The sequence below is a fragment of the Sapajus apella genome, unplaced genomic scaffold, assembly GCF_009761245.1.
Source record: "Sapajus apella isolate SASKATOON/1434 unplaced genomic scaffold, GSC_monkey_1.0 scaffold18, whole genome shotgun sequence".
Taxonomy (NCBI): domain Eukaryota; kingdom Metazoa; phylum Chordata; class Mammalia; order Primates; family Cebidae; genus Sapajus; species Sapajus apella.
Window position 1 is genome coordinate 30,772,516 of NW_022436958.1, and position 19,521 is coordinate 30,792,036.

The following is a 19,521-nucleotide window of genomic DNA, read 5'->3' on the forward strand; positions in this document are numbered from 1 at the left end:
GGGAAAGCTGGCTAGCCATGTGCAGAAAGCAGAAACTGGACCCCTTCCTGACACCTTACACTAAAATTAACTCCAGATGGATTAAAGACTTAAACATAAGACCTAACACCATAAAAACCCTAGAAGAAAATCTAGGCAAAACCATTCAGGACGTAGGTGTAGGCAAGGACTTCATGACCAAAACGCCAAAAGCATTGACAACAAAAGCCAAAATAGACAAATGGGACCTAATCAAACTCCACAGCTTCTGCACAGCAAAAGAAACAATCATTAGAGTGAATCGGCAACCAACAGATTGGGAAAAAATTTTCGCAGTTTACCCATCTGACAAAGGGCTGATATCCAAAATTTACAAAGAACTAAAGCAGATTTACAAGAAAAAAACTAACAAGCCCATTCAAAAGTGGGCAAAGGATATGAACAGACACTTTACAAAAGAAGACATACGTGAGGCCAACAAACATATGAAAAAATGCTCATCATCACTGGTCATCAGAGAAATGCAAATCAAAACTACACTGAGATACCATCTCACGCCGGTTAGAATGGCGATCATTAAAAAATCTGGAGACAACAGATGCTGGAGAGGATGTGGAGAAATAGGAACACTTTTGCACTGTTGGTGGGAGTGTCAATTAGTTCGACCATTGTGGAAGACAGTGTGGCGATTCCTCAAGGACCTAGAAATAGAAATTCCATTTGACCCAGCAATCCCATTACTGGGTATATATCCAAAGGATTACAAATCATTCTACTATAAGGACACGTGTACACGAATGTTCATTGCAGCACTGTTTACAATAGCAAAGACCTGGAACCAACCCAAATGCCCATCGACGATAGACTGGATAGGGAAAATGTGGCACATATACACCATGGAATATTATGCAGCCATAAAAAACGATGAGTTTGGGTCCTTTGTAGGGACATGGATGAACCTGGAAACCATCATTCTCAGCAAACTGACAGAAGAGCAGAAGATCAAACACCGCATGTTCTCACTCATAGGCGGGTGTTGAACAATGAGAACACATGGACACAGGGAGGGGAGCACTACACACTGGGGTCAGTTGGGGGGAAATAGGGGAGGGAGGGTGGGGGGTGGGAAGCTGGGGAGAGATAGCAAGGGGAGAAATGCCAGATGTAGGTGATGGGGAGGAAGGCAGCAAATCACACTGCCACGTGTGTTCCTATGCAACAATTTTGCATGTTCTTCACATGTACCCCAAAACCTAAAATGCAATAAAATAAATGGGAAAAAAAAAACATTTTACATAATTTAAAAACACTGAAACTTGTAATAAAAATGAATTTTTCCAATTTGACAAAGTGTGCCTGACATCATAATTATGAAGTACTTGGCCAGGTGCTGTGTGGCTCATGCCTGTAATCTCAGCACTTTGGGAGGCTGAAGCAGGAAGATCATCTGAGGTCAGAAGTTCAAGACGAGCCTGGCCAGCCTGGTAAAGTCCCATCTATACTAAAAATACAAAAATTATCCGGGCGTTGTGACACATGCCTGTAGTCCCAGCTACTTGGGAGGCTGAGGCAGGAGAATAGCTTAAACTTGAGAGGCAGAGGTTGCAGTGAGCCAAGATCGTGCCACTGAACACCAGGCTGCATGACAGAATGAGTCTCCATCTCAAATAATAATAATGAAATACTTAAAACTTACTCCATAATATCAGGCATAAGGCAAGAATACCATTGTAGCTGCTTGTATCCAATACTGTACTGGAGCATGTATTTGCTGAATAAAATAAAAGGACACAAATATCAAGGGATTAGAAAAATAGCATGGGTGTATATGAAGATGCTTGGAGCTCTTTTGTGACGCTGCTATTTCTGAATAGTCTGAAACACTCATTCTACAATAAGAGAAATGCAGAAATCTAATATGTAAGGTGACCTATGTAGTGGTATTCTGAGAAGCAGCATGGTGTAGTGGTTAAAATTATGGACTCTGGAGCCAGCCTGCTACAAGGTAAAAACCCCATGCCACCTTCTGCTAGCTAAGTAGTTTTAGGAATCTTATTTATTAATCTGTGTCTCTGTTTCTCATCTATAAAATGGGAATAACATCTGCTTTATGTAATTATGAGTATTAAAGAAATGAATGATTGTAAAATACTTAGAATAGTGCCTGACATATAAGTGATACACATTCATTTAATAAATAATGACTTGGAAAAACAAAATTAGAACTATGAAATTTTGAAATTTTAAGTTGAAAATTAAAATGGTTTTCTTCATTTATATTAAGTCTGTCCAAAATAGTATCACATGGCTATATTTATGTAGTACATGTTAACAAATGTGTCCATGATAAGAATACATTCTAAATCTTAATAAAATGCATCTTAAATCACTTTATAGTATTGAAAATGTGACCTACCAAAAACTTATTATTGTGAAGTAAAAGTTAAAACTAGTATTATATAGAGTAAGCAACTTTGATAACATACTGTTGAATGATAATTGTAATCCTGGAAAAAGGAAACTTCATTGGAAAGCAGCTTCTAATTATCATTCACATCTTTAGGTATAAAGTATGATTTAATTAACACATATGATCATTACAAAATCATGAAAGGTAAGAAAAAACTATGGTCAGTATTAAAAAGTGACCAGCCTATTATGTCAGATATTACGCAAATTTTCAGATATCATGTTATTAGTAGCAAATTGTATAAATTTTTTAGGACTTGAAAGACTGTCTTTCCCACAACGTTGACTCCCAGGAATAGAATTGTGATTTTTTTTCTTGAATACTCATTTTGTCCAAACTTTCACACAATATCTTTCCTCTGAATCCTCATCCTGATGTATATTTGTGAGTTCTAGCACCAAGGGCCCAGCAGTGCATCTCACCAGCTTCAAACCCCGTGTCTTTCTACTTGATTTTTACTATAGCCATAAAGTGTGTATTTGATGCCCTTAATTTAATAATATCAAGAAGGTCCACTAAGTTCACTGGCATCATCATCCCCAAGAATGGTCTCAGTAATCATTTTCTACTGTCAGACCATTCCAGAAAAAACTAAAAATCTGTTAACTCATTTTTCTGGGTTTTAGCAATTAAAAATTAAATAGAAATAGTAGTCTTTATAGTCTATATAGTAGTCTATATAAACAGAAAAAGTAGTTCCACCTTTTCTTGAATTAGGAAATAGATTTTAGTCTTGGCATTCTAACTTTAAATTTTAAATAATATGAAATATGTTGTAATCCAGTGCAATTTATTGGAATGCTGTAAAGATTTGGATTTTAAAGAATACTGTATACAATGCTGTGAGCTTATTTTAACAATTATATAGCAAGTGTCCTGTTTGCTTTTTTAAAAATGTTGATGTTGTCTAGATTGTATCTAGAAACAGAAGGACCTTTCCTGAAACAGAAGGAGGGCCTGGAACTCATGGTTATGATTTGAGATTGCCCCACTCCCACAATCTCCACAGCTCCCTGCATAGTATGATCATGATCCATTCACTCCGTTGAAAATACTACAATCTTATTTATGGTTAGGTTCATCAGTCTTTTAGTTTTACTTTAAAAGATATAGCAGACCAGTTTCTGGGAGCTGATTTCTATTTAAAGAACTGTGAAAAGCACTGAGGAAATGTAAAATTAAAAATAAAATATACACCTACTTTTCCACATACTTTGATCCATTTCGTATAGTTATTACAGGGGCACATTCAGAGCTGCTGCTCTAAGGATTCCTTATTCTACAAAGAAAACAGTTTCTGTGGGGTTTGGCAGCCTAATATTTTGTTATGCTTTACACAGGTAGGAAGGCGAGTAGGCTGATTGAAGAGATTCATTATAATGTAGTTTCAGTTCCTTGATCCTGTCCAATGGGGAAAACTGAAGAAGAATCTTCTACAAATAGATGAGCAGAATGCTGGATCAACAAAATAAGGAGACCCTTTCTTCTTTAGGTTTCTTTCCTAAAAAGGCCTGTGGGCCAACTGTTGTTTCTAAACAAGACCCATGAATTAATTAGCAGATAGTAAAAAAATATGTGCATTTCAAAAATAAAAATTGACATTTGATTCATTTGTACCACATTAAAAAAAGCTAAAACTTGGTGGGAAGAAACATTCCCATACACAAGCTATCCTTTCACGGACAGAATAGTTTTATTCTTTCAAAGTTAGCTGAAAAGGAAAAAAAAAAATTCCGTATACCAAACCCCATCTTCTAAATTACCCCCTATGAAAATGAAAGATGGGTTTTGGAGTTGAAGATTTCAGAGAGCAGATGTATAAACTGAGATTTTGGCAGCTTCTATCGGAAACTAATGAGCTTTGGGGAAACCCAGCTGATGCAGAGTTTTGGTAGATTACTATAAAACCTACAGGGTGTCTAACACCTGTAGCGAACCAGCTTCAAAATACAACATGGAAACTGACCAGAGGTAACCTTTCCAAATTACTTGTAAGATTATTTGACACTATTTTAAAAAAACTGCCCAGTGTAATATTATTCAATATCTCTGAACTTTACCTTCCTATTAATAAATACACCACATATGCATATTCCTTTGAAGTAGGAATGACAATACCTTAATTTCTTGGTGGGTAGCTTATATGGTCTATTAGTCACCATACAACTATGGATGGCCTTTTTTTAGTGATTGCTACCCAGGACAATCAGTGGATAATATTCAGTTCAGTGGCTCTCAGTGAGAGGCCTGGTGCCTTTGGCCAGGTAGTAGGAGAGCAGAGGGATAGTGTGAATCACTGTAGTAGAAGAAAGTGGTAGCAGACCACAAAAGCTCACATTTCTTATACTCTGTAGTAAGGAACTTCCTTTCCGTGGCTGGTTCCTCTTACAGTATTGCAGTTTACTTTCTTGCCATAAATGGTAATATACTAACTAGCTAATTTTAGCGTGTTGATTCTAAATATAGTTAGTACATGTTTGGCTCTGCAGGAATCTGCACATCTGGCTATAGGTTTTACAGGGACATACAAATTAGACTATCTTTGTATGTTGATGCTGATAAAATGCTGTTATGGGACTTGAAGTCAGTATTCATTCACATATATTTTTCAGCTGCTCAGTCCTGTTGTATCAATATGTGTTTAGAATAAAAGTGGAGGTGGGGACTATTAACAAGAATGGACAGAAATACCTATGTCAAAGATTGTGGACCCCAAGTGTATTAGAGCTTTCCAAACCATTTCAGCATCCCACCAACACCTTCCCCATTCATAGGTCTAATTCAGCATTTCCTATAAACTCTAATCTCACTATGGGCTCTACCCTTTGAGTCCAGTGGATTTACCTTGGTGACTGTTAGCCTGCAGAACCTCTAATGACTCACCATTAAATTTTAGCGTAAAGTTCAAGTCTCTAATCACAACCTAAAATACTCTATACAAGTTCAGCTCATTTACCAAATTGTCACTATTGTCTGGAAAACGTTCAGGTATCCTTTCTCTTCTCTGAATGTTCTATGCTCTTCCTGTGTCAGAGTCTTTGCCTCATTCTTTCCTCTACTTGCTGGGCTCTTCTTCATTCTTCATTTATGTATTTGAAATATAGCCTTTATTTGGCAGTATCTAAGGAGCAGAGCTGTCAAATGTTAAGTGAAACATGGTGAGAAATGGCAACCACCTGCAGTGATATCAGTATTTCCATTTGTTTGGAATTCTTCATGACAGATTATCATATACATGTGGGAGAAGTCTAAATGTCCTTCTGATTCTTTTGTGAAAAAGTGGAGGAATGTTAAATAATTTTCTATGTGGCACATTAAAACTGCCAAAAACAATTGTAGCCTGAATTTGGCTACTTAATTATATAATTAATTAAGAAATCTGTATTGGGCACATTTTGTATGCAGAAATCTCAATGATTTCTACTTAGGACCATAAAAGTCTGTTTACAGAGATTAATGATTCCCAAATTCAAATCTTGTGAATTCATCTCTTAATCCATAAATACTTATTTGGCAACTACTACATGTAAGTCTTTCTTAAAATGAACATGTCAAATTTCTAGTTATAATGTAGCTTTGAAGCAAACGATCTGACAGAATAGAAACATAATAAACCTGTGAAAATATTTTACCGTCTTACAACTGTTACTTAAGAATGGATAGTGTGTCCATCACTGTGCTAGGCAACAACTTTTGTTGTTCCTTGAGAATAAAGAGTTCCTGATCTCAGGAAGGTCATTGTGTGGCAGAAATAGGCATAAAAAATAATTTCAGTGTATTATCATAAATATAATAAAGTCAACATGTTAAAGATACAAAATAATCAATTAGTGGTGAGAGAGGTGGCAGTGGGTCATTAGGAAGGTTTTCCTGCAGTGCCTGAATTTTGAAAAAAGAAGGAACACATATTGTCAACATATAGAGTGTTCCCAGACTTCCCCTGCCACCTGGAGCTAAAGGTTTTTTTCTTAGTTTCTTTCTCTCCATCGCCCTCCTTTCTTAGAAAGGGGCTTCCTTTGGCTGATGAGTTTTTTGATTATCACAATTGAAGAGATGGAAGAGGGTGACCACATGAGTAAACCAAGGCTGGGAAAGGAGTTTGGGGATAATTTAGAAGGACGAATAGGAGATGCTACTGTCTATGAGAAGAATAAACAGGAGAGAAAGGTACAGACTTTAAAAAGTGTAGCTCTTCTACATGATGTGTCACATTTATTGCTTCAGTAACTTAAATGTCAGGGAGTAATGTAGAGACACAAAGTAATAAATGCTCCGTCCATTATTTTCTGAACCATATGGGACACAGAAGGGTAAGTGGACATTTACTGGGAAGATGAAGTAAATGACTGAACCATATGGGACACAGGAGGGTAAGTGGACATTTACTGGGATGATCAAGGTGACATCCAACCAGAGAAATCAGAATGGCAGAGGCATAGATATATGAAATAGTTTGGGCTTTTAAGCTGACTCTAAGAAAGTTGGTATTGACAACTGTGCAGAGGGAAGGGAAATATAATAATACGGATATGTCAGTAGATGCAGCTGTGTCTATGGGATACCCCATCATAATATGGATAATTTCTAATCATTCTAATGGTTCATAATTTTAATAGCTGTTTGACTGACTCTTAGCATAAATTGCCACACTACCAGCTAATTGACTTGATGTCTGGTGACACAGTCTTACTCAGTTGCTTGTGAAGAAATGATGATTGGATTTTAGGACGAATTGATCCATCTAGCACATTTACAATGTCTTTTGATATTGTCATCTATCCTTTCCCTTGTGTTTCACCTTCTACCTCTTTTACAAATGAAGTATAGCAAAGTGGTATTGATATTAACAACTCTTAATTCCTGTGGAACCAGTTGTATTGTCTCTGGGCTATATTGTTACTGTCTTATCGGCAGAGGTAGATGTAAGTCAAGACTAAGCTTCAGGACCTATCACTTACACAGGCTCATTCCATGTGGATCTAATTTTTGACATGTAATATTGTCTTTAAGTCTTAAACAGGAACCCAAAGTTGTGTAAGATTTAGGCCCTATAAACCCTGGTTCTACTCCTGCAGTAATCTCTGATACCAAAGCTGCATCACAAGGTGAAATGGTTGTCAACAGTATTTTAGTAAGTCCTGGAAGCCACTTTCTAGTTTCTCATTGTCATCATTTGATAGACTTCTAAAATTTGATACGATTTTGACTCAGATTATTCAAGGTGTAGTTTGCTCTCCAAAGGGAGTACATAAATGTGATTATAAAGTGGTTCTAAAAATTTTGTATTGCCAATTCAGATGTAATTACTAGATGACTGAAGACTTTGTCTCCTCATAATAATAAATAAATATACATGCTATGCATTGTAAATATTAAATCAGATTTTATGCATCTTTCTACCAAATGACTTTATTAGTTCACTAGGGCTGCCATAACAAAGTACAGTAGGTACCCCCCATTACCAATTTTGCTTTCTGCAGTTTTAGTTACCTGTGGTCAGCTACAGTCCAAAAATATTAAACAGTAAATTTCAGAAATCATCAAGTTCTAAGTTTTAGATTGCACACCATTCTGAATTACATGATAAAATCTTATGCCATCCTTCCCTGTCCCATTTGGTATCTGAATCCTCACTTTGTTTAGCATATCCACACTGGTAACACTCTCCAGACCCCTTGACACTTAGGAGCCGTCTCCATTGTCAGATCAACTGTCAAGATATAACTGTTTATGTTCAAGAAACACTTATTTTACTTAATAATGGTGCAAAAGTATAAAACTAGTGATGGTGGCACTTTAGATATGCCAAAGAGAAGCCTTAAAGTACCTCCTTTAAAGGTTATAAAGTTTTTGATCTAATAGAGAAAAAAAATATATTTTTGCTAAGATCTACAATAAGAAGAAACCTGCTGAAGGAAGAAGAAGGAAAACGAATTTTTTTGCTACTTTTTCTGTTGAAACTCAACTACAGAAGTTACAGCCACAGTGCCTGATAAGTGCTTAGTTAAGATGGAAAAAGTATTAAGTGTGTGAGTGTAAGACATGACCAGAAATGTGTTCTGATTAGCAGCAATTGGGTTCGGTACTATCCACGGTTTCAGGAATCCACTGGGGGTCTTGGAATGTATTCCCCACAGGTAAGGGAGTACTATCATACTATAAACTGACAGGCTCAAACAATAGAATTTAATTACAGTTCTGGAGTCTGAAAGTTTGCCATCAAAGTAAGAGCAGGGTGGGTTCCTTCTGAAGGCCATGACGGAATGCCTCTCTCCTAGCTTCTGGTGGTTTACCGGCAACCTTTGTTGTTCCTTGGCAGCAGCAGCAGCCAAGACAACAAACCTCTGCCTTTATTGTCACAAGGCATTCTTTATGTGTGCACGTCTGTGTCCACTTTCTTCTTTTTTACAAAGACACCAGTCATATTGGATTAGGGGCCCACCCTACTCCAGAATGACCTCATCCTAACAGAACTAATTATATCTGCAATGACCCTATTTCCAATTAGTACACATTCTGAGGTCTTGAGGGTCAGGACCTCAACATATGAATTTAGGGGGACAGTATATAAAATTCAGCCCATAACAACAACTCATGATAGTTAATGGATCAGAAAGAACTCTATCAACATTTATTAATTGGGTTGCTTCTATTGCAGACAGTGCTTAGCATTCAAGTAAGAAGCTGTAGGTATTTATCTTTGGTAGTCACAGGCAGATTTGGGACAGCTAAAAGTATTGAGCATTTTTCTAATGTCAGTAGACATGGATATAAGCATTTATTATTTTTATAGTCTGGAGTTTAGAAAACATCATATCTTGCCCACTGGGTTGAAGCCTCAAGTCACGTTTCAATTCTGGGGCCTGCAGCAGAAAATTTTTAAAAAGCAGCTGATGTTGAAAGATAAAAATTACCATCTTTCTTTTCCTATTATACCTTCACAGCTTCTTGAATTTTTCCTTTTAGGGGGAATACTGTGGATGGTTTAGGAATTCCGTCAAATATTTAGGATATCAGCATCTTAATAAAACATCCTATATTGAATCTGTACTCCCCCATTAAAAACAAAGCTACAGGTACTTCATTAGAAATAGAATTTGAAAATTCCATCCTCTACACCTTCTGCTGAGATAATGGCTTCCATAAATTTTTGAGCGAAGTTGAACAATTAATTTCATCACCTACAATTTATTCTTCATTTTAACTGATGAAATGAAATCATTAAGAAAGAAATTAAGGAGGATGCAGCAGAGAAGAAAAGAAGAAAGGGGGATCACCAAATAAGAAGAAAAAAGAAAATACTTCCTGCTGAATTTTTAGAAAGCCTCTCTTAAATAAGTATTGAAGTTCCGTAAATAATTTTGTCTGGGGAGGATAAAAGGAGCAGATTGACCAATTACTTTCAAAGTGTTTGATCATATCCATGTTTTCATTAATTATTCAAGCTTTAGGAGTCATCAAAGAATCCTAATGCATAACTCAAAATGAGGACCAAGAGCCAAGATATTGGCTAATGCTTTTCATGTTTCAGATTCCTTCCATTTATGAGCATATGTGCTTTTAAATGTTGGGCAGATTTAAATCCTTGTTCATAGGAAGGAGGTTGACAAGTTAGCCTTTGGGACAAAAGGGAAGAAGGACATAAATCACAGATGTTAAAAAGCCAGGTTGGCAAGTAGAGCTAGAGGTACAGGATGAAATGACACCCTTGGGGTAATGTGACCCAATCTCAGGTTATATTCCATTGTGCCCACACTCTGGGCCTGGCTGCACATTTGCTACTCCAGGCCATGCAGTGATTGACCATATAGAATAGTCCTACCTGAGTCTTTAAACAAAAACTAGCTACAAGAACAATTTAAGAATCATAAGAAGAACAAAATTAGGTGATTAGATAGAAGACAGAGGAAGGCTGATATAGTAAGATCCTATATTAATGCAAAAGTAAGTTCCAAAAAACCTTTCTACTACCTCTGAAATATATTAGCTTTATCCCAATTGTAAGTTACCAGACCATTTTATGGGCACTATAATGTCACTAGAAGTACATGTCTAACAAAATAATAGAGTACATTACCAATTCTGCTGTGATGGCCAATGCAGAGAAACTATTAGACCCATTTGTCAATGTATCTCAGTGTCTAACAGTTTTAAAGAATGAGCAGTTGTGGAAACTATTCAACATTTTAAAGACATCATTTCTCCTCAGACACATTCCATCGAATCATCAATTTTGAGTACATCTATTTGTCCACCCATGCTTTTCCTGTAAAGCTGATTGAAAAGAGAACAACAAAAACACATTTTGAATGTCAGAATAGAAAATACTAACGATGTATGAATTTGAAAGGTCTATTTATTGTTTCAAACAAGATTGATATTTTGGATATTTTGCGTATTGTGCAAGTTGGCACAGAACATTAGAGTAGAATATATACAAAATAGATCTTCAAAATACGAAAATCTGCTTTGCAATGAAATAAATTTGAGGTTGGAGATAGCAGTATTCATGCCATTATAAAAAAATTCTTTACAGTGGATACTTTGAGCAGACTTTTGCAAAGCATAGCTTTAGGAAGAGTTTATAGTATAATATATTAATGCAAAGGGGTTGGTTTTACCCACTCTCCCTTCAGCCTTCATTCACTGATCTTGTATTACCAATCCTTTATCTTAAACACCACTACAGTTCACCTTCCAGCTCTTTTAACAATTATTAAATGGGTGAGGAAATAAGAGAAAAAACTGAAGAGGAAAGAAGAGAGTAAGATTTATTCCTAAAGAAAGAAAGAACTTGTTTGCTCTGCCCTTGAAGAAGTCAGTTCCATCAATCATTAGATAGGGGGCTGGACGAGGTAATCCATAAAGTTCCTCCCAGATCTACTATGCTATGATGCTAAGTGAGAACACTGAGAGAAAGACTTATTAAAACAAAGCAAATAAAAGCAAATGGCAGTGTGAAACCAACTTTCTAAATTTTCTTCAAATATCCGAAAACAACTTTTAAAATTAAGCTTCAACATTATAATATTTTGGATTGTATATGTCTGTATCTCAGAAATGCCGTTTACTAGTTTTGAGACATTGAGTAGATCTCTTCACCCTTATAAACCAAAATTTCCCACTGTGTAAAATAAGAATATTGATGTTACTGTGTAGGTGGTTGAAGATTAAATGAGGTAGTACAGGTGAAGGTTTAGTTTCAACAAAGTGTTCAGTAATATTAGCATTTATTATTATCTAGATGGGTATTGTCAGTTATTAATTTATTCAATTGCTAATTCAAAAATGTGGATGTATATTTTAGGTCAAGCATTGCACTAAATGCTAGGGACCCAGGAGTTACAGAACGATCTCTTCTCCTCCCTGTTAGATACCATTTAATTATTTAAGAGTGAACTGATACATGTTTGTGGAAGAGCATATATTTAGAATGTATTCACTTTTGTTTTAAAACTTTATATGACTGAGATGAAAATGGAACAAGAATCAAGTGAGTAAAACACAGCTTTCATATTTCTGCTACTAAGCACAATTCAACCCTGGTTCTTTTTTGATTGGTAGCAGAAAATTCAATCTTGCAATTTGAGGTAACTTGACTACTTCCTGTCTCAAAGTGATCCTCTTTGGGTTCAATTCAGGATATTCCACCTCTGTAATCACCCTATGGGTTTTTCTTGCCTGCTGCACAGACAAAACCAGTTCACTGAAACTGTAGTATTGCAATAAAGAAAGAGTTAAATAATGTGACGCTAGCCGTGTGGAAGAATCACTCAAATAGGCCAAAAGGCTCAGAGGTTAGAGGCTTTCAAGTAATTTTGTGGGCAGAAGAGTACAGAATAGGTGCTGTTTATTGGTTGAAGAACAGTCATAGGAATGTGAAAAATGGTCCGCATGCACTGAGTCTGCCTCTTGATGGGGCCGCCTGTGTCTGGGTGGGGTCAATTGCTGGAATGCAAAAGTTTGAAAAACATTTGGAAAGAGCAATCTTGAGTTCTATAGTGGCGATGTTAACTATAGGAGCAATTGGTGAAGTCACAAATCTTGTAACTTCTGGCTACGTGACTCTTGAGCAGTAAGGGATTATAGAAACCATGCCTACATTTTAGCAGGATTAATGCCCCTCCTACCAAATCTTGTAGCCTTTCATTAGTCTTACAAAGGCAATTTCAGCCCACAGACGAGGAAGGGATCAGTTTTAGGAAGGGACTGTTATCATCTTTGCTTCAAAGTTAAACTAAACTCCTCCTCCCATGTTTAGCTTGCTCCATGCCCAGGAATGAGTGAAGCCAGCAGCATGTCAGGCTAGAAGCAAAATGGAGTCAGCCATGCTCGATTTCTCCCACTGTCAAAAGCTCTGCAAAGGAGGGTCCACAGCTAAGGCTGCCCACTCTGCAGCCTTGTGCAGCTGTGAACTCCCATGACATCAAGCTGGAGTAACTCTTCAGGCTTGCTGATTGTAAACTCTTAACTCCCTTTCGTTCTAAACAAACAAACAAAAACACAGGTGGGGTGGGCAGTATCTTAGGCCTTTTCTTTACCCAGAACTACCTCGCTGATATTTCCACCTACTGCAGCTTAGTTACATGAAGGCAATCAGCAGACTATTTTCTTATCAAGTTTCAGAGTTGACTTGGTGTGAGTCCCCAATACAAGAGTGACTCAATATTTTGGGAAGTTTCTATTACCCAATTCCCCAGAGTTTCAACCCCAGAGTAGGTTCAGGGAGGAGGGCAACCCATACTGCCTACACTCCTTTTGTTTTACTTTTCCTGTCTCTCCTCTGCTGTGCTGTAGAAAAACTGCTCATATGACATCACTTATCTTTTCCACCTTCACTGTGGCCTTGAACCGTTTGCTCCAAGTCCTGTAAGATTTGATTCTTGATATTTAAATCTAGGCTTTTGGAATTTTTCATCTCTCTGGCACCTGGCACTTGCAATTCAAAACCATGGTTTTAAAGACTATTGTCTGTACTGTTGACTTACAAAGGTCAAATTAATTGTTCCAAGGCCAAAAATGTTTGTTCTCTCTGAATCAGCCTTGCCTTGAGGCATAGAGAAAGTCCTCTTTGCTGCTTAAATATTGTAGAAAACCATAGCTAAAATAAGTTGAAAAAGTAATCACTTTAATATTAAAATACCTCACTACAGAACAAATTTACAGTGAAATAAAATGATAGCAGTTTTGTATATGTATCTATTTGCCTATCTCCATAACCTAAAATAAAAACTATAAATATTTTAATTATTATGTAATATAACTTAAATAATGTTCCTTCATTAAAACAAGATTAATGCTAAAGTGTTTTTGCTATAATAGACTTGCACATGCTATCATTGAATTTGTTTTTCAAAATCTTTCCACACAGCCATGCTGGCTTGGTCCAATCTTAGCTATAAACATGATTGATTTATATATAGAATGCCTGTGTGCCAGGCATTAGGGATAAGTAACTGTGAAAGAATGATGGACATGTCCCTAATCTCCTACATGCTGAGAATTCCTCTTTGACCAAATGAACATCATTTTTCAAGCAGTAAGAACTTCTTAAAGCTTGTCTTTCCAGGAAGTTCACAGCCAGCCCAGTTTGGATCTTCTCCTTTTCTTTACAGGGGTAGGGTTAATTGTTTAATTGTTTTTTTTTTTTTTTTTTTTTTTTTTGTATTTCTTTCTCCATCACTAGAGAGAACACTCTGTTACATGCCCAAAAGAGTTATTTCAGGATACAAAATTTTAAGGCAGAGTTAAAAACTTAAAGGCCGACTTAAAGACAGAGTTTAAAGCCTTTTTTTTAAAGGCAGAGATTAAAAGGCTCTTTTAAGTGAATAGTATACAGAAAAATATGTATTTTTTAAAGAAAACATACTTCCAACCTAACAGCTGCCATTTCCCCAAGATATAGTTAGTTGTAGAAGGATAGGAAATGATTCTATCAGCTTAAACAGCACAAAGTTTGTGTCGTTCCTTTCCTCTTGCCTTCTTGCTTTAAAATGGATGCCACATAAATACATCTCTCCTCACAGTTCTTGGCTGATAAAATTATCTCATAGTCTGACTCTAATATTACTAAACTCAAGTGACTCATATATCAAAATCTGAAGAGATGAATGATGTTTTACAGCTACACGGGTGGGCTTTCAAAGCTCCGCTATGGCTGGATTTTTGAAACAATGACATTTATTTTGAGGTCTCATTATTCTTTATTTTCTACATCAAAATGAATTATTTTAATAAATGAAAAACATTAAATCTACAGAAACCAGTCTACAGAAAAAGAAAATGTGTATTTAACATAATTTAAGGTGGCTCTTACCTCAACTCCTTACTTGCAAAACTGGTATTTGAATGTCACGAACTAAGCCTTTCTCCTGTCTTCCCAGCATTGATGATTTTGAAGAAGTTTGGATTTTATTATAAGTAATATTGGTTTAGCTAAGTAAGTATATCTTCTCAGTTCCGAGTATCCTATAAAGACTGCTCTCCAGTCCCTCCTGCTTAGGACTCCCTGTGGTTGGGCGAAACAGGGCTCTTTCCCTTACTCCAGATGAGAGACCAAAACTGGTTTGGAAGTAGGTGGCACTTCAAAGGCCACAGCCTCATAGTTCTCCATCATCACATCCCTGTACAAGGCCCTCTGGTCAGGTGCCATGTTGGCCCATTCCTTCTTAGTGAAGTACACAGCCATGTCCTCAAAAGCCTGGGGCCTGGCTGTTGAGGATACAGTTGTCATCGTCTGACCTCTTTTATTCCTTTCTTGGGTAAAGGTAAAAGTCTCAGGTGCGTGGGCTCCTGACGGCCTCTGCAGCTTTTCAGCAAGCAGAGACGGTGGGCGCTACTTCTCTTTATTCTTATAGTACATGATCTAATGGGAAGAAAGTATGAATTAAAGGTGATCATGAGATTAAAATAAATTAATTCTTTCAGGACACCAGTTTTATAACGTAGACACTAAATTTTCACAAATGCAAACTGTGAAATATACATTGTCCACAATTCTACAGACCGTTGTTTCTCAGACTTCTACAATATATGCAGTGTCTTTAAGACAAAAACAAAAACTAGTACAAAAATTTTCTCTTTGAATCCCAGTGTTAAATCATTTTTATTATGTTGTTACTTAAAAATATGCAAACAAAACCAAGCATAAACCTGGCCAGCGTGGTGAAACCCTGACGCTACTAAAAATACAAAAATTAGCTGGGCATCGTGGTAGATACGTGTAATCCCAACTACTAGGGAGGCTGAGGCAGGAGAATTACTTGAACCTGGAGGCAGAGGTTGCAGTGAGCTGAGATTGCACCATTGTACTCCAGCCTGAGCGACAGAGCCAGACCCTGTCTAAAAAAAAGCCAGGCATAGACACTGTCTTATATCTCTTACAAAGCATAATTATAACACAGTGTGCTATATTATGATAATTCTAATATTTTGTGGAGCTTCTGCACAGTATCATTGTTGGCCTTTTGCTATCTCTGTTCTTTTATCATTAACACTTCTTGAGGCCAAAATGATAGTATCTACAAACATAAGCACTGGGTTCATATGGCAGTACTTGGCTAAATTATTATTGGAAATCAAAACAAATAAAATTAAAAGATAATTTTCAAAAGGATCAAATTCAAGATTGTTATACAAATATAAAATTATATCAAAATTTTATTTAACTCAATTATTCACAAAGAAACCAGTAAGATGTTATCAACTGGTTTAATAAAAAATTCAAATTAATGCACATATACGGTTGAGTCGGGAATGTTTAAGTGAATCTATAAATAGATGAAAAACTGGCTTCCCATAGGTTGCAGTGGAGAGAAAAATCAGTTGTCCCTCCACCAAAAGGAATTTGCATGTCTTTGGATAAGTATTATTTTAATTGCTATCATATATGTATAATTTATAGCTTTGTAAAATAGCTCAATCAGCCCTCTATAGAATCAGGTAACTTGGAATTGTATATTAGATAATGCCTGCTTTTACAATGAAGATACCCAGTGTTCTTTTGGTTCATTTAAAAGTCTTTCATAATTTTTTCATTCACTATGTTTAAGAGGAACAGACCCTATAGAACCTATCCATGAGTCCTATGGAAATTCTGAAGCCCTCTGTCTCTATTGCAGACAACTATGCCTCTTCAATTGAGCCATCTCCCTTAAGAACTGACCTTTTGCCACACAGAGAAGCTCCATATGAGTCCTGTTGTCTTTAAGAAATATGTGGCTCTTCTTTCAGATGTAAACACAAGCAACCTATTTTGATAAGTAAAATGACCTCTTCTGAGGGAATAACTATGACAACTAATCTCACATCTTCATATGTGAAAATTTTTGCCTAAGGACAGATAATTGCAATGATAAGCCAAGCCTTTAGTAAAAATGTAGAGTTTTTTTTTTCTTTTTTTCTTTTTTGGGAGGGAGTAGAGTGGAGAGCAATTACCTATACCAGGTGTTATAGTAAGAACTTTGTCAACAAAAAAAAAGAGTCAAACTTAGTATTTAAAGAGGCTTATTTTGAGCCAAATGTGAGTGGCTAAGGCCCAACACAGTCTCAAGATGTACTGAGAACGTGTGCCCAAGGTGATGGGATTACAACTTGATTTTTATGCATTTTAGTTGGACAGAAGTTACAGGTAGACATCAATCAATACCTGTGAGTTATACATTGGTTCAATCCATAAAAGTGGGACAACTCAAAGCAGGGTCTTCTAGGTTATAGGTGGATTTGAAGATTTTCTCATTGGCAATTAGTTGAAAGAGTTATAGTAAGAGATTGTGGAGACCAAGGTTTTATTATGTGGATGAAGTATCATAAGTGGCTGCCCTTAGAGGCAATACGTGACAAATGTTTCCTATTCAGATCTTTAAAAGATGCTAGACTCTCAGCTAATCACTTCAGGATCAGAAAAAGACCGAGTAAGGGAAGGAAATTCTCTACAGAGTGTACACTTCCCTCACAAGAGACAGCCTTGCCGTGGCCATTTCACAATATGTCAAAGAAATATATTTCAGAGTAAAATAATTTCTTTCAGGGCCTACAGTCTGTCATGTGATGCTAGACTACAGTCAGGTTAGAATTCAGCATCTTATTGCCGTAAAGAGTTTGTTTTGTCATTCTTAAGATCATTGTTGTAACAATTGTTTCTTTTGCTGTACAGAAGCTCTGGAGTGTAATTAGATCCCATTTGTCTATTATGGCTTTTGTGGCCAATGCTTTTGGTGTTTTAGTCATGAAGTCCTTGCCTATGCCAATGTCCTGAATGGTTTTGCCTAGGTTTTCTTCTAGGGTTTTTATGGTGTTCAGTCTTATGTTTAAGTATTTAATCCATCTGGAGTTAATTTTAGTGTAAGGTGTCAGGAAGGGGTCCAGTTTCTGCCTTCTGCACGTGGCTAGCCAGTTTTCCCAACACCATTTATTAAACAGGTGAACTGGCAACCAACAGAATGGGAAAAAATTTTCACCATCTACCCATCTGACAAAAGGCTAATATCCAGAATCTACAAAGAACTAAAACAGATTTACAAGAAAGAAACAAACCCATTCAAAAGTGGGTGAAGGATATGAACAGACGCTTTTCAAAAGAAAACATATATGAGGCCAACAAACATGAAAAAATGCTCATCATCACTGGTCATTAGAGAAATGCAAACCAAAACCACATTGAGATACCATCTAATGCTAGTTAGAATGGTGATCATTAAAAAATTTGCACACAACAGATCCTGGAGAGGATGTGGAGAAATAGGAACGCTTTTACACTGTTTCTGGGAGTGTAAATTAGTTCAACCATTGTGGAAGACAGTGTGGCTATTCCTCAAGGACCTAGAAATAGAAATTCCATTTGACCCAGCAGTCCCATTACTGGGTATATACCCAAAGGATTATAAATTGTTCTATTATAAAGACACATGCACATGTATGTTCATTGTGGCACTGTTTACAATAGCAAAGACCTGGAACCAACCCAAATGCCCATTGATGATAGACTGGACAAGGACAATATGGCACATATACACCATGGAGTACTATGCAGACATAAAAACCGATGAGTTTGTGTCCTTGTAGGGACATGGGTGAATCTTGAAACCATCATTCTCAGCAAACTGACACAAGAACAGAAAATCAAATACCGCATGTTCTCACTCATAGGCAGGTGTTGAACAATGGGAATACATGGACACAGGGAGGGGAGCATCACACACTGGGGTCTGTTGGGTGGGGGCTCGGGGAGAGACAGCAGGGGGTGGGGAAGTTGGAGAGGGATAACATGGGGAGAAATGCCAGATATAGGTGACAGGGAGATGGAGGCCATAAACCACATTGCCATGTATGTACCTATGCAACAATCCTGCATGATCTGCACATGTACCCCAGAACCCAAAGTACAATTTAAAAAATCTTTGTTTTAATGTTAATGCCAGTCCGTTGTGTCTGAATTCCAAAGGGAAGAGAGTATAGTAAGACATGTTCAACCCCCACTTCCCGTCATGGCCTGAAGTAGTTTTTCAGGTTTACTTTGGAATCCTCTTTGCCAAGAGGAGGGATCCATTCAGTTAGTTGGAGGGCTTATAGAAGTTTATTTTTGGTTTACGTGCTATTTCATTAAATATCAAAATATGCTATAAATGTGTACATTTTATGGATGAGAAAATTCTGCTTGAACCACTCACATGGTAACTTTTGAAAAAAAGATTATTTGAACGAAAAACGGGACAAAACCAAGTGTGTAAGCATTTAATGAGGTCTTCTGTAACTAATAATCAGGATAGCATCTTCATTAGATTTTATGGAACAACTGGTTTGTGATCCCAAAATCAGATGCTCAGACAATATTTATGAAACATGCCTTAGTCATTCTTATTTCATCTGGAAAACTGAGTGTCCAGGTCACATATTTCATAATGCTATTCATACAGTTATCATAGCACTTGACAAATGGCATTAAGTTATCTTGTATGTGTTTATTTCTCCTTTTTCTTCAATGGCAAAAGCTATGAAGTTAATTTTAGAGGAAGGGCCATATGTCCTTAGTACTTTGCATGAAATCTGCCACATCATAGGAGCTAAATATATGC

The 19,521-nt window shown here is 36.7% G+C and overlaps 2 protein-coding genes across 2 annotated transcripts in view; one reads left to right on the top strand and one right to left on the bottom strand.

Moving 5' to 3' along the window:
• The window catches only part of B3GALT1 (beta-1,3-galactosyltransferase 1), a 568,918-nt gene that overhangs the window by 191,551 nt on the left and 357,846 nt on the right, over positions 1-19,521 (top strand). The window lies entirely within an intron of this gene.
• On the bottom strand, positions 14,713-15,549 carry LOC116557121 (KRAB domain-containing protein 1-like). Its single transcript, XM_032286622.1, is given in 1 exon segment — positions 14,713-15,549. A coding segment is annotated over 1 exon segment (375 nt). The 5' UTR covers positions 15,183-15,549; the 3' UTR covers positions 14,713-14,807.